The following is a 16,035-nucleotide window of genomic DNA, read 5'->3' on the forward strand; positions in this document are numbered from 1 at the left end:
ACCTTGTGCACTCTCGTCTGTGAAAATGAGGCCTTACTTGATTTCTTGTTCATTATGTATCAGGAACTGATGGTTCATCTGTGTGTTTTACTGAGGTGAAGGTGTACACGCAGGAATTCACCGGCAGGCTTTCCTCGTGAGGAGCCCGGGCAGTTCTGTCCCTGGGACTTTGGGGTGACAGAGCCACAGCAACAGCTGTAGGAGGATAAAGTGCCACGAACAAGGGAGCTCATACGAGCGATTTTCACACCCGCAGGGCTGACGAGAGCTCCCCGCCCCGCCGGGCCGGTCCCCGGCAGGCAGAGCAGTTCCCCTCCCCACGCCCGCGCTTTCCCCTCAGGCACTCCGCCCTCCCACGGCGGCCGCACTGCGCATGCGCCGCGCCCTCCCGCGCCGCCGCTCGCGGCCCTCCAGCCCGCTGGGGGGCGCGCTTCCTTCGCGCCTTCTTCCCGCGGCCGGGCTGAGGCGTCCGAGCCGCTGCCTGACCAAAATCCCGCCCGGCGGCGGCTCCACTCGCTGCGGCAGCAGGGCGCAGGCGCGGCGGACAGCCCTCCCGGCGCAGGGCCCCGGTCCTCTTCCGCGGCGGCGGCGCTCGGCGCTCGGCTCGGCTCGGCTCGGCTCGGCTCGGCTCGGCGGGGCCCAAGATGTCGACCAAGAATTTCCGCGTGAGCGACGGGGACTGGATCTGCCCCGACAAGAAGTGAGCGTGGGCGCCGCGGGGGGCGACAGGAAGGTCCCGCGGGGCAGCGCCAGGTCCCGGCGGCCCCGGGGGAGCCGCGGCGGCCGGGTCTCGGGGGGGGCGGCCGCCCTCCCCCGGGCCGGGCGAGCTGCCCCGGGGGTCTCACAGGTCCTGGCCCCCGTCGTGCAGCGGGTCCGGCGGCAGCCCGCCCCGGCGTCGGGCACGGCCTGAGAAACTTCGTGGTTTAATTTGGAACAAACTCAGCTTGAAATATAACGGCGATCTTCTTTAACTCGTGTGTGTGTGCATTTTCCAGAGTTTAGTTACTAGCGTCTTCGTTCGTTCTTTCTCTTTTAATTTTCAGGTGTGGAAATGTTAACTTTGCTAGAAGAACCAGCTGTAACAGATGTGGGAGAGGTGAGTATCTGAGGTGATACATCTCCTCGTCCATTTCTGCCTTCTTAAAAGAAAAGAATATTAAATCTTCTTAATTAATCATAAAGGAAGATGTTTGAGAACTGTTTGTTTTTTGTTTGTTTTTTTTCTTTTCCAGAAAAAACGACAGAAGCCAAAATGATGAAAGCTGGAGGGACTGAAATAGGAAAGACACTTGCTGAAAAGAGTCGTGGCCTCTTCAGTGCTAACGACTGGCAGTGTAAAACGTATGCCCGTTTAAAAAACGCAGAGTGTTTTCTTAGAGCCACCCAACACATCTACAATATGATACTTAATTTTGTCAGTATAAATTTACTTGTACTGATGAGAGAAGAGCGATCAAAACTCGCAGCTGTTCTGCTAGTAGTGTTTTGCTGTGAGGATAGCATCCATTTTTGTTTGCTGGACAGCAGTTGAGTACTTAATTAACATGACTGGAAAAAGATTTAAAAAAATCAAGACGAGGCAGGTGAAAGTTCATGTTTTTCTCTGATAAGCCGAGACACTTCTCAAGCTTGGAAGAAACGCGTAAATGGAAGTAACACCTTCATTGCAGTACAATATTTTGTTGTTAACATTCGCCAGATATTTAATGAGTAAAGTTTAGCCCATATTTAAATTCCTAGATGTTTCTCCAAGCCATCAATTGGGCATATTAAGATCTAAATTAGAAGAGGACTACTTTAATAAAATGCTTTGGTTTTTGAAAGGTGCTCTCAGATTTTCTGGAGCAATTTTAGGATTTCAGTTTTTGCTGATTGAGTAAGCTGTCTGACCGGTGAAGCCTGGATTTTTTTTTTTTATTTTTTCCTGTCAGAACGTAGCTGTGTTCAGCTGATGGGTTTCCATTTGCGCTGCTCTGCAGCACAAGACGGGCAGGTCCCCTGGGCAGCGCCGTGGCTCCCAGTGTCTGAGGGAATCCGCCTGATGGCACGCTGCAGGATTGTCCTCCGTCCGAGTTCTTAGCTAGGCTGTGTCTTACAGACCTCCTCCTCTCCTCTGTGGGACTGAGCAGCTCCTGATGATAGTGCCACAGGTGGATGAAGTACAGGTGGCCTTTTAGGATGCTGAAAGATAGAAATGCGGCAAAGAAAGCATATAGCTGTAGCTGTGCATCAGTGGATGGCGATGACTGCTCATAAGCGTTATTCCCATGGTACCTTCTTCGTTAACTCCTCTGAACTGTGAATGCCACTAGTGGAGAGTAATGAGGAATTTTAACACTTTGTGTAGTCTTACTTCTGTTAACTTGCCTACCTGCGTGTTAATTTTACTTCTTTCCCCTTGATTTGTCCAGTGTGGTCGTCTTCCCATCATCCTCGTGCTGGTGAAAGACCCACAGACTCTCTTGCAGTTCTTTGTGTCTGGTGATTGTGAGCCTTGGAGTTAATTGTGTTGTACTAGTGACTGCACATGGCTGCTAAAACTTGGCAAATACATTTTTATGATTTTTTTAAGTGTTGCCTTTTTGATTTGAAATAAAATGTTTCTTATTTGTTTTGTTCTTTTTGCCTCTGAAGATGTGGTAATGTGAACTGGGCCAGAAGATCAGAATGTAATATGTGTAATACTCCAAAGTATGCTAAATTGGAGGAAAGGACAGGTAAGATGGTTTTAAAATACTCAGATTACTGTAAGAAAACTTCTTTGTATAAATCACAATGTAACCTAATTAAAGGGATTGTTTTCACAGCAGAACTAGCAAAGTTGAATGATTTTCCATATGTAAATACATCTCTAGGTTCTTAGACTCGATTACTTTTAGTAATGTGTAAAGTACATGAGGTTTCATTTGGAAAGTCAATGAATATTCAGCTTAAACTGCCTCTATATTTGATTTTGATACTAAGTCGTTTGGAAGGAGTAATGCAATATTTTATTAAACTCCAAAAGGTCCAGCGTATATATAGTGTCCATCTACAGAGGACTTGGCAGTCACAAGGACAGTGTTTGAAGGCTGTATAGATTAGACTGTTATGTCTTAATGAGGTTTGAGGCTTGGTCACACTGCGATGCATTTTAAGTTCCTCCTGCATTAACAATGAACCCAGTGCTAACTAGAACAGAGGATATTCTTACAGTGCGGTCGTAACTATTTGTACTGTTACCACTGCAAATGCGATCAGGCAGAGAATTTAATGCATAGAGTGTAACACTAATGCATATTAAAAAAAAAAGCATGGAGAAGAGCACAGAGCTTATTATTCAAAAGGAAAAAGAATACTTTTAATATTCTTATTTAATATTGTAAGAATATTAAAGAATAATATTTAATTGTATTTCATATAATATTTCATATAATTAAATATTTTTAATATTTAATTAATTTTTCAAGTTCTGGAGTCCTTCAGAGTAAATTTGCAGTCACGCGCAGGACACCTAGCATGTTGCCACACGCTTGCAGTAGATTACAAAGTCAGCTGAAATTAAAGCGAGCCGTTAAAGTTTTCCCACTCACATTATAAAAAGGAATAGAAAAAATTCTTAAAGGCGAATCTTGGCAGTTGTACAATTCAGTGCAACTACAGGATGCTTTTATTCCTGTTTCTCCCTGAGGAGATATATATATGGCTTTATGTCACAGAATAATTGCGATATGGGAGCAGACTGGCTCGCGCAGAAGCGACCAAGGAGGCTGCACGCACGTAGGACCTGGCTGTGGCGAAGCGGCTGCAGCAACGCCAGCAGCTGGGAAAGCAGTTAGCGCGTGGTGCCCTCGCCTCACGTTTCCTTGCCTGCTTTCCCGAGTTGGCTGCTGGCGGCTCTCAGAGGTGGGGTTTTGGGACAGTAGCCTTTATTCTGGCCCCCTGGAGACACTCTCGTGTTTATCCACGCCAAGGCCGTTGTCAGGCGCGGCAGCCCCGCCACAGCTCTTCGGAGAAGCTGGTGGCTCAGCGCGGCTATAGTCCTGAAATTTTTTTTTTTTTCCATTCTTTTAAACGCTATTGCTTCTGTGTTGTTTATGTGTCTTAATCCACTTTCTCAATTAGGTTTCTGAAGAACTATATTTAATAAATGTGTGTGGGAACAATTCATGTTCCTCTTGAGATCATATTACACCCTTATGGCATATATTTATATATCCACTGAAGGCTTCCAGAACCTCTCTGAAAGTTTATTCTAAACTTTGTGCTTAGTGTAGCTGAAATTGGTGCAGCTCAAGAGATTGTCTTATTTTACCTCTTTTTACAGGATATGGAGGAGGATTTAATGAACGAGAGAATGTTGAATATATAGAACGCGAAGAATCAGACGGGGAGTACGATGAGGTAAGATTGGGTACATGTATTACTCTGGAGAGATGCGTATTGTGTGGTTTGCGTTTAAGATACATACATTTGCATTTGGTTGCCTTACGGAGAAAAGCGCTAGTCAGAAATACGTTGTGTGCATCTCTTTGTCAAATGCTCAAGTGTGAAAGTTTTGAACTGACAGTGAATGCATCTGCTTTGTCTTTTTGGGGGTTAAAAACTAAGAATGAGTTCAAGTTAAACTGGTACAAGCTGAGTTCATTAAACTTCTTAGGGAGCGTCATGCATGTTGTTTTCAGCCAGATGTTCGACATTGTTTTATGAAGATACCCCGTAGACACAAATATAAAATGCTCTTTTGTTAAATTCAGATTTCCATTAATCTTGTCTGTGGGTACTAATTGTATCTAAGACAAGCACCTCTTTAGAGTTTCTTGTTGCTAATTGATGTTTCATGATACTTCTCCTTCCCTTTGAGCAATACCTTATTTGAAATTGATGCATATTTATTTTCTCATAGAAGTTTTATCAAAAAATACAGTTGGAAATTACTTTTGATTAAATCATATTCTAATGGAATAAAATTTCTTAGTTTGGACGCAAAAAGAAAAAGTATAGAGGGAAGCCAGTTGGTCCTGCATCTATCCTGAAGGAAGTAGAAGATAAGGAATCTGAAGGGGAAGATGAGGAGGATGAGGATGAAGATCTCTCCAAATATAAATTGGATGAGGTAGCGTGTTTTGTTTTTTTTTTTATTCTAGCAATTATTTTTTAATTATTACTACAGTGCTGTTTAGTATTAGTAGGTAAGGTTTGGTCTGTATTTTTAGCTGCCTTTAAAGGAATGTAGAGGAGTAGCTATCAGAATAACCGCTACTACAGCTTCTATAAAGTACATACACAAGCTCTGTTTTGTTCTAAATACCTGCATTCAAAGGTGTGTAATTTTTTTAAATCATAAAAAACTAAAGGCTTATCTGAAATCAGAATCAAAAAATTTTGAGATCTTTATTTGGAACCTTTATGTATGGTTACCATATAAAGGGAATGTTCTTGAATTTTGTTCTTAGCCTTTTAAAACCACATCAGACTTATTTTTTATAAAATGGAACAAAATATTCAGAGATTTTTTTTCATCTTTCCTGAAATACATGGTCATCACATATTGGATTGTCCACATCTTTGGACAACAGTCATGCAGACACATGCGTATATGCTTATTTTTAACACAGCAGTCACCAAATTCTGCAGAATGATGCTATTTTATAGATTTTGAGTCTGAAAACTCTTCCAGGCACTCATTTAAAGTAAGTGGTAAAAATGAACGTCTGTATTTTCATTAACTTCATTAAATAACAGAAAATGGGACTTCAGATGTTTTTTTGCAGGTTTTTTAATACTTTGCTTTGAAACGCAAATTTTCAGTCACTCTTTACTCGTAAAATATTTTGGATCTCATTAAATGCACTAACAACAGTATTTTTAAAAGTTGGAAAAAAGCACAAAATAAACCATAGAATAAGTAAAAAACGCTAACTGAAGAAAACAATAAAAATATTTCCTAAGTATTTTTTGTATATCTGCATTTTTTCAGGATGAGGATGAAGATGATGCTGACCTTTCAAAATATAATCTTGATGCCAGTGAAGAAGAGGACACTAATAAGAAAAAGAAATCCAATAGGCGCAGTCGTTCTAAGTCTCGATCTTCCCACTCACGATCTTCATCGCGCTCATCCTCTCATTCAAGCTCAAGGTCTAGGTCCAGGTAAACGGGTACAGGTCAAGGGTAACGCCAGGCAAAATGTCAGTATCTAACTTCTTTATTTACTTTTTTTTCTTGATTGCCTTACAGTTTTAGTTTGATAATGTTAACAATTTTATGTACAGAATTTATACAGGTAGATAATGTTCTGTTCTGACCTTCTGTGGATCCTCAGTAGGGAGGCTTCATATGTCTTGTTGCTTATTTTAGTAAATTTAAGTTGATATTTCAATTTAATCCTTCAAATAAATTTAAAAACATAATTTATTTTCAATTTTATTTTTAGGCTTGCTGGCTATATATGATTCAATGGGTGAACTTTTTTTAGCAATGTTGAGTAGAATTGTTGAACAGAGAAGCAGAAGAGTGGTATTGTTAAAGTGGGGGGAGGTGGAAGAGGGAGGTATTGTTAAAGTGGGAAGAGGGCAGTGATGATGCAGTTCAGACAGATTCAGTGAACAGACAGAATGGAAAATGGAAATAAAGGCAAGAAACTTGAACTTAGTTTGATGGCAAGCGACAAAGCTTTAAGTACAGTGGCAATGTTTTGAGAATAATACTCAAGGTTTACATTGATCACGGGACCACAAAAAAAGTCTACTGGGTAGATTTAAGATCTCTTATTATTTAAATTCAGTAATATATGAACAATTGAATACATGTTTTGTAATCATGTGATGTAAATCATGGTGTAGCTTTTTAGCTGCCTTACAACTAATACAAAGATGATACTGATAGGTTTAAGACCTCACACCGGTACTAGCTCCTAGGGTTATACATAAAGTTCAAGTTTCTTCTAGGTCTTCCTAGCTTTGTAACTGCATCTCTCTGCTCTCGCCGCTGTGATCACTGCCCAAATTCTTCAGACCCTCATACTAACCAGATGTCAGCCACTGTCTCTGTTTTGTCTTTCTCCCCATTGCTGTCATGCTTTTTTTCGTGCTGCCTCTTCTATGAAAAATTACGTTCTTCACAATACCTATTGTCAGCCTCCCCACTCCTTCAAATGCCGTCTTGAGACGTGTGTTTGCCACCTGGCTCCAAGGAGGAGCACTAAGTGAATCATAGTGACTAAGCTGACCGGCTGTCAGCAATTTTTATAAACGAAGCGAGGTGTGGAGCAAGGTCTTGGAGGAAGTGGCTGTATTGTCCTGTGTGAGGATAGTGTGCGGCCAGCGTGGGCTGCATTTGAGTGCAATTCTTAGCTTTAGGGGTGGGAAGGTCAAAGAAGACAGAATAACTTCATCTGGCCATAACTTTGTTCATTAATTCACAAATGTTAACAGTGAAGTAAAAAGTAGCTTGTCATAACTGAAATGTGCTAGGAACTTTCTGTTGAACTTTGTTTCAACTTTCTGTTGAACTTTCTGCTTCTAGCTACAGATAATTAATTGGAAATATTAGTTGCCATTTGTGGATACATCTTTGTGTTTTTTAAAAAGGTTTAAATATGTCTTCTAGTTAGCATGTGTTCATACTGGTTTTGTTTTGCACAGTAAAATGAAAAAGACATGGTAACAATATAAACTGGGAGACTGACAGCACGTATAATATATTTTTCCTGAAAAGATTATTAGAATTTGATTGCAATGCCTTCTTTTTACAACAGTTACTGCAAGTCCGCTACCATTTTTACATATCTCTTGTGGTTTGTGCTTTAAAGAAAATCCATCAACATGAAAAATTTGAAAATAATTTTGACTAGTTAGAAGTAGTGTTAGATATGTATTTTAGCCAAGAATTAATTACTACTTAATATTTAATGCAGGGGAAAACCTTTATGAAAACTTGAAACTGATTATAAAATGCTTGTGAGAACTGACTTGGGGAAAATTTGAGCCAGCTAATCCTAATACTCTTACCTACTCTGCTTTTCAAAGAAACTGATGGTTTTCAAGTTAAGGCACAAATTAAAAGTTAAGGCATTGATTTCATGAAATAGTTAATAGATATGCAGTTGTTTCATTTTGCCAAATAGCTGCAATCCTGTTTCATTTTTGTGCTTTGTTTTAGGAAACGTAATAAAAAAACCTGACTTTGTAAATTTTTGAGTGTACCATCTTGCTATGTTAAAGTTTCTGCTTTAAAATGTACTATGGTGATACTGGGAGGGTAGGAGGAAATTGTCACTTCTTTAGTGACTCTAGGCCCAATTGTATTGATGCATAGTTGTCTCTACTGCTAACAATAGCAGTTACTCTGCTAAATACGAGCCAGACACTGGAAAAAAAAATCTTCCATGTTGTTTCAGGTCCCATTCAAGAAGTTCTTCCAGTTCCAGATCAAGATCTCGTTCCAGTTCCAGAGAACACTCTAGATCTCGTGGGTCGAAATCAAGGTGAATGAGGTAGCACTCTCTCCTTGCAGAGAGAAAAAAAGGGCAGAAGAACCAGCCGCTTGTTGATTTCATCATGAAATTATGCTGGTCAAAAAACATTAACTCATTTTTATCTTGGAAATCAGAATTCCTGGGGTCTCTGCGTGAGGTTGTTACCACTACAGATGTATTTCTTGAGAATGCAAGGTTTTGGTTGAAGAGTTTAAGTCTGATCTAAGCTAGACAAGTGGACGCCACAGATCTTCACTTTGAAGGAAGAAGAATTTGAATGCATGTTTGCTTTCTTCAGTAATTTTTGCTGGTTTACTGTTTCCACTTTGGCTGCTTGATGTGGAAGAACATTAGAAAATACGCTATACTTCTGGTTTTGTGTTTAGTGATAACTTATTTGATGTATCTAACTTCCACTAGATAGTGCTGCCATTATCTTTATAAATGTGGGGGGAATGTATAAAAATGTTGATAGTAAACCATGCGAGAAGCTGACAGGAGTTTGAGCTAGCTGACGTTTTCTGTATGGCAGTTACCGAACTGCGCAGGGAAGAGTAACAAAAGCATGTAAGTTCCTTGAGGTGTCCTTGCACAGGCATCCTGTTGGCAGGACTTCCCTTTTGCGATGGAATGAAGATCTGTCCCATCTCCGTGCATGCAGAAAATCTGTAAATAAGGAAGTTTGAGTTGGGAAGACCAATCACAAATGGTGCCACTACCCTTTGGTGGCAGAAACATGCTATGGATTATCATGTGAGGGTCAGCGCGGGATGGAATCCGTGCTTTTAGGAAGAGAAAAAGGGTGCCTGTGTCCCCACTAGATGCTGAAGTGACTCGTCAGCTGAGCTGGGTTATTTGCTTGTGCCCCACGGCGTCCACCGCGTGTCCTCAGTGCTTGTGTGAAATAAGACTGCTTTATTATTTACAATGAGAACCCTGAAAATATTTTACCAACAACATACACTGTGGTGTTGAGTTTTTTAAATATCCAGCTTGCTCAAAAAAAAATTCCTGTTAGGTGTTTTTATATAATTTTGGAATTACAGTTTAGGACTTTCTAGGTCTATTACTTTTTCCACAAGTGGTTTTTTTCTTGGTTCTTCTAGATAACGAAAGTGATTTTTGAGTGGTTGCAAGTGAAGCTGGTTAATTTTTTTCTTGTTTTTTTTTAGATAACCAAAGTGATTTTTGAGTGCTTGTAAGTGAAGCTGGTTAATTTTTTTTTTTAAATGCCAAAACGACTGTATTCTAAGAGGGTTTTTTTTAAAATGTTTTGGTTGTGGAAGGTCTTACTCTTTACCCAAATTTATTTTGAGATTTGTAAATATACCTTCTGAGGGTTTTTACTATTCCAGTAAGATGAACACTACTTTACAGATTTCTGATGTGAAATATCCTAATATGAAGTGAAGCGTTGTTAAATCAGCATTGCATTTCAAGCCATTTTGCTTTGTGAATTTAACTGCTGAGGAAGGTCCTTATATAGGCTACTTCCTGCCCCAGTCTCCCATCGTTTCTTTATCAAAATGCATCATTCTGGTGAATGCTGGAAAGAAGTTTCCAAACCATTGGTGGTCTATATATCAAGAAAAGCTATTTAGCAAAATTTGTTAAGAGAACTACCGCGGCAGTAGAAGTCTTTATTGGCAGATAACTAAGGAGTAAGTATTAAAGCATCCACAAATTTCTTTGACAAAACACTGATGTAACTAGAGTAGTGAGTGTTCATGAAAACTGTCTCTTTTTATTCTTTCTTTGTTCTTTCTATATTATACCAGAATTAAATCTGATTTATTTCTTAATCAATAAAGATCCAGCTCCAGGTCCTACAGGGGGTCTTCCACCCCAAGAAAAAGATCTTACTCAAGCTCTCGTTCATCATCTTCCCCCGAGAGAAGCAAGAAGCGAAGTCGTTCTAGATCTTCTTCATCTGGTGATCGCAAAAAAAGACGATCGAGATCACGGTCACCCGAAAGGTTTGGGTTTATGTAGAATAAGAATGGGTGTATTTAAATGTGTGATTTTTTTTTTTTTCTGAAGGACTGAGATTCACTGGGAAAGAATTGAATCTGATCAGTTACTCTGATATTAAAAGTAGTTTTCTCACTTCCCCTACTCTTACTTCTTATTAAAACCTCTGTAATTATTTTCCCCCCAAATGAAACTTCCTCCTGCTAGAAGTATGTTCCATAGAAAGACCTGGTCACCATTCTTTCAGTGTGTGAAAGTGTTAACGTGTATATTATTAATTTATTTTCATAAGTAAATATTGCATTTAGAAATTGTATTCTACTTCCAGTATTAAATTTACATTTTTAGTATTAAATTCACATTCATGAGCTTAAAGTGGTTTAAAGTTATTTTTATATTTATATAAGGCCCCTCAGATATACTTGGCTTCCAGCTATTATAGGATACAGACTACTCAAAGTGGATGCTAAAATTAACTTCAACTTATTTCTTTGCATGCTTTCTCCATTTATATCTTACAGACGCCGCAGATCATCATCTGGATCTTCCCATTCTGGTTCCCGTACAAGTTCTAAAAAGAAATAATGTATTAAAGCTCACATTTAAAAAAAAAAAGAAAAAAAAATTCCAGTCAGTGCATGAGACATTTTTAAGAAGTTGGTGTCTTACTTGGTCAGAAGTGCTAAATCTGCTAGTAGAGGTGCATGTCTGTCCTTGCTTTCTGGAAAACTGCAGCTTTGTTCATTCATGAAACAAAAAGTGAGGTAGCATTTTAAGCCATAAACTCCCCAGAGGAGGTGTGAAGTTTTATTATTTGAGTAAAGGGGGGATAGTATTTTTAAAGACTCATTTACTTGATTCCTGGCTCTCTTACGTGTATGAGCAGGCACAGGCTGGGTATGTTCTACTACAACTCTGCTCTTCATGTGACAATTACAAAGAAGTGTCTGAGGAATACAGGAAGAACCCATGAGCTTTCTGCATCCAACTCCTGAGCTTGTTTGATGTAGCTTGTATGGGACCATGAAAGATTAGCGTAGCTGTAGGGCTGGTGTTACCCATTGGTTGACAGTAGTGAGCACTTAGGTCTAATTATTTTTTATTCTGTGTTGAAGTAAAAGTATAGATGGATGCCCCTCTCTCTCTGTAGCTATGCTCAGTGCAAAATAGCTATTAAATACCCAGTCCATCATACGATTCCGTAGAGAGTGAATCAGACTTCATTCCTTCGAAGCGAGGATGTTTGAGACGTTGGGCACTACCCTCTCCATTGCTCGAGTCTCATAGCTGCTGGTGCCTGTCACTGGCAATCGTTGGCTGCAGCCAGCAAAGTGCCCTCTCTGCAGCGGGTGCTGGCTGTGGTATTTTCACATGCGTGGACCCTGGACTCTGCGATCCTTTCTTATAGAAGGATCATTTAGGAACTACTCTTGAGATGGAGGAATATGGAACTAGCTTCTTGGAATCAAGTGAAGCTTCTGCAGGCCGTCTGTAAAATTCATTTTGGGCTGACTAAAATTTTCAAGGTATCTGAATTTTATTTATATTTAAAAATGAGAATTAATAAATGTGTAGAAAGTTCTGACATCTTAAATGTGTTCTTCATCAATCATTCTTTTTCCCTTAAACATAATTTATGGCTTAAAATGCTTTATTGAATCTTTTACTAGCAATATCGCATTAAAACTTGGTCTCTCTTGAGCTCCGTTTGGTTAAGAAAGGTTTAAGTATCTTCGGTGCCATCACAAGGTAAGTATGTTAAGGAAAATTTCTCTTTTTAAGCAAGCAAACAGCAATATATCTGCATTTATTTCAGTAGTAAAACTTCCAAACCCATATTTGACTGCTGCTTTTTTAAAATGAACTGCACAAAAACAAACGGAGCAAAATTCAAAACCTACATTCTGCTTTCTTTTATTTTTTTTAAGACTTCTTTTGGACTGGTATATAAGCAAAATGTTTTTGGTGTAGAAATATTTTGATAATCTTTTTGCAGAAAAAATGCTCTGCAGTTTCTTCTTTAATGCTTTCTTTTATATCTAATTTCAATGCTAAATGTGTGTAGATTGCACAAGAGCAGGTTAGTCTTGTAACTGTGCCTCTGACAACTTCAAAGTCCAACTACTAAATTGTAAAAATCAGATCAAATAGATGCTATGTTGTTAGCCTTTGGTTTTTTCCTTGTTCTTTGTATTAAAATTGTTGCTGTACTTAACAGATGAAAGTTTTTAAATTTAGCAAATGATAGGCTACAGACAAAGGAAAATTATGGTTTCATTTGGCTTAGATAAAATGTAAGGCAAAATGATTCTGTAGACAAGTGTAAATAAAACCTGTGAGTCAACTGTGCAGTGAGTGCTTTCTCTTGGAAACGTAAGCAAATCTTTCTTTATAACCTACACTAACAGATTATTTTGTTGTTGTTCTCTGTTACTGCAGTGCAAGAAGGGCAGTATGTGCACTTACCTGGCCATAGGTATCATAAATTTTCAGATTGTTTCAGTTCTTTAAGCACTGAAAATATTTTTGGATTTAAACAGCAGCATGTTTAAAATGAGCTTTTACGAAACGTCAAGATATTTTCTTCTGTAAGTGTTCCATATTCAGAAAGTTTTTAGAGGAAGCAGTATGTTTAAATTATTTTGATTTCTACATTTTAAAATACAAAGGCACAGTAACTATGGTAGTCTTTGCACGCCTGTTTTAAATGACACAAAATTACCTCTTTTTAGTTACTGCATCGGCAAATAAATTAGAACCAAGCTATTAGAACTAAACACCTCTGATAAGACACAAAGCTAGATTAAGCTCAGGCAGTAAAAAGGTGGGGGTTTGGGGGGGTAGAATTATCTCCAGTGGCCTAGCAGTAAATTTTTCTATTTCATTAGAAAATACTTCCCTTGCCCTCAGTTTAGCCATTGGTGTCAGATAAATTGGTGCCTATAGAAATAAACAGGTATTTCTGTGCAGCTTTATCAAAGATCAGTGAAATTTGTCATGGCCAAGGAGGAAGGCTTGATTAGGTTTAGGGCTAATGTGCTTTTCTAAGAAAAATTAAATACATTCGTGAATAGTAATGGTGGTTTTGTGTAAGCATTCTTCTGTAGTAATTGAAAAATAGAAAGTGAGTCTAACTAAAAGCAGACTAGACTTTATATAAATTTAGTAACAGAGTAAAATCCACTGCTGAAAAATTTCTGAAAAATTACTATCTTCAGGTCGATAGTCAATTAACAATAAAAAGCATTAAAATGTACATGTTGGTACATCTTAAAACAAGATTGCTTCATTTCCACACCAGGTAACTAACTTCTCTTGTTTCATACAAGCAACTGTGATGAACCACTGGGGATTAAATAGTTGCTGTGTTAGATCGTACTTCTCACTAACCCCCCAAACTTAAATTTAGTTACATGAACATCCTTTTCAGTGCACTAGGCACTTGCTCGTTTGCCATACCTTATTCTGTTGGGGGATTTTTGGGGGGTGGGGGGGTAGCATGTTGCAGCATGGGCTTGTATTGATGATTAGCAGGCCAGTGTTTTAAATTACAGCATTTCAAATGCAATGGCACTATCATCACTCCACCTTTAGGCAATAATGAGTGTAAAATTTCAAGAGTAATGAAAAATACTAACATTGTTGAAGACGCCTACTTGAAACCTTTCTAATTTCAATGTAGCACTGCTAGACAAATGTTGAAAAACAAATACCAAGTAGGGCAGGATAACACTTTAATACTGTATTGTGCCTTTCATCCAGGTATCAGAAAAGGCTTTTTAAAAATAAATTTTGAAAATCGAGAGCTGACCAATGGAGTTTAGCATCCCAGGAATGCTACAGGATGTGAACGGAGGGGTTGGGAGCAGAAGTTTCATTCTCTGTAACCACCTCACTTTAACTGGTAACCATGACAATTTAATGTCATCTTCCATTAGGAAAGACTTAATGCTCGAGTCCTTTTCAAGTCAGTTATCAACTGAGTTACTAAGATCCTAGAGTGAATATTCTTACGCAGTATGAAAAGATACTGTAAATGGGAAAAAAAGTTCGACTGAAGCCGACGGAAGTTTTAAGGGGCAGGCTAGCCCCACATCCCCTCCAGGCCCAGTAACGCGCCCTTCACTCTTCTCAGTTAACGGCAACGCCTCGGGATCAACCTGTCTTTACAATTCATTCCTATTTGAGGATAGGAATCCTCTCCCTGGGATGCTACCTCTGCTTGAGTCTATGCTATAGCTTCCACGTGCTTTTGGGGAAGAAACTCTGCAGCTAATGTTTTTAGTCAATTCCATAGTTTGTTCTTGAAGCATGAATCAGAAGGTGTCACTGGTCATAGAACTTTGTCTGGAATTCCTTTAAGATAAAGGATTTTTTTGTTCTTTAATCAGAAGTAACAGCTAATAGGGTGTTTGTTTTGAGTTGGGTTTTTTGTTGTTGGGTTTTTTTAAGTATGAAAGCATAGATATTTTTGCAAACTTTTCTAAAATTTGGACAAGGAAGCAACAAGAGGGATTAATGCTCCTAACAGCTCAATTACAACAACGGCTTTGAGCAAAGTCCTGCACAATTTACTAACTTTACCTGTCCTCCCATTATCAAAATGAGTAGTATTTTTATTGGAAAAAGAGGTTGCTTACACATGCATTTTAAAAAAAAAAGTCTGTAGAGTGCTTCATGCTTAGTTTGGAAAATGGAACTAATAAAGTGATGCTTTCTCATAGGCTGGTTATGGACCCCATCCAGAAATAACATACAACGAAGCTAAGAGGGAACATTCCCATTGTAAAACCGCTGGGCACAAATATCAAGCACAGTACCAGATGATAGCACAAAAACTTTCCAAATGGCAGACGGGACACAGAAGATGTGTGCTGAACTCAGTAGCTCCAAATCAATGAATCGATGTCAGAATTAAAAAGGGGAGAGGAGGGGAAAGGATATTTTCCCCTCACACTTTTCCAGACTTTCTACTTGAAGCAGTGTACATCCGAGTTTAGTGTGAATATTGTTCCTAGCATTGGACTTATTTTGCAGATCCTGCTGTATATCTGCAAGATTAAAAAGTCTGGATTCCTTCATTTAAGGACAGATTGCTGTACATGTTCTAGAAAGTAGAGAATTAACAAAGAAGCCACAGCTCAATAATTTATAAAGCAAGCCATAACTTCTAATATGGTTATTTTTGAGGAATGTGGCTCTTCCCATTTCGTGATTTAGCATGTACACACTTGGTCGTACAAAGTAAAACCTGAGCAGGGCAGTATTTTAAACTGGACTTTGTTAATAGCACTTTTAACCCATACAACGTCTTAAAACTGTTAACTCTGCTTTCACAGGAAAAATGAGTTAAATCCCTAGCGGTAGCTGACTATATAAAGCAAGATTAGAAATTCCTGCTCATAAGCAAAGAAATTATTGTAAGATGAAACAAGGATTTGTAACAGTAATTAGGGTCGGTTCTCTGACTAGTTGTTACCTATGCCGGGAGCAAAGCCAGGTCCCACCAAACTCCCGAGACCATAGCCATGGCATAAAGCTAAAGGTGCCTCAATGCGGCGGGTGTTTTGGCTGTTCGGGTACTCCGTCACCCAAGAGTTGGGGGT

At 39.1% G+C, this 16,035-nt stretch overlaps 1 protein-coding gene across 2 annotated transcripts; it reads left to right on the forward strand.

Annotated features, from left to right (window-relative positions):
* Positions 1-536: 536 nt before the first annotated feature.
* Positions 537-12,773, forward strand: ZRANB2 (zinc finger RANBP2-type containing 2). Of its 2 annotated transcripts, XM_075155523.1 has the most exons (10): positions 537-700; positions 1,044-1,096; positions 1,233-1,341; positions 2,635-2,717; positions 4,307-4,383; positions 4,958-5,095; positions 5,960-6,132; positions 8,381-8,467; positions 10,270-10,434; positions 10,951-12,773. In XM_075155523.1, the coding sequence occupies exons 1-10, from the start codon at positions 645-647 to the stop codon at positions 11,012-11,014; spliced, it is 1,005 nt and encodes a 334-aa protein (XP_075011624.1). In that variant the 5' UTR covers positions 537-644; the 3' UTR covers positions 11,015-12,773. The 2 variants fall into 2 exon arrangements, with proteins under 2 accessions (XP_075011624.1, XP_075011623.1); XM_075155522.1 differs by lacking the exons at positions 1,044-1,096; positions 1,233-1,341 and having other exon boundaries at positions 573-700.
* Positions 12,774-16,035: the final 3,262 nt, after the last annotated feature.

Source organism: Calonectris borealis, chromosome 8 (genome assembly GCF_964195595.1).
Source record: "Calonectris borealis chromosome 8, bCalBor7.hap1.2, whole genome shotgun sequence".
Taxonomy (NCBI): Eukaryota; Metazoa; Chordata; class Aves; order Procellariiformes; family Procellariidae; genus Calonectris; species Calonectris borealis.

Excerpts from the sequence above, each read along its gene's own strand:
- ZRANB2 (XM_075155523.1), top strand. The coding sequence starts at position 645 with ATGTCGACCAAGAATTTCCGCGTGAGCGACGGGGACTGGATCTGCCCC. Across the intron at positions 1,342-2,634 it reads AACGACTGGCAGTGTAAAAC|ATGTGGTAATGTGAACTGGG; the intron begins GTATGCCCGTTT and ends TTGCCTCTGAAG. Across the intron at positions 8,468-10,269 it reads TCTCGTGGGTCGAAATCAAG|ATCCAGCTCCAGGTCCTACA; the intron begins GTGAATGAGGTA and ends TAATCAATAAAG.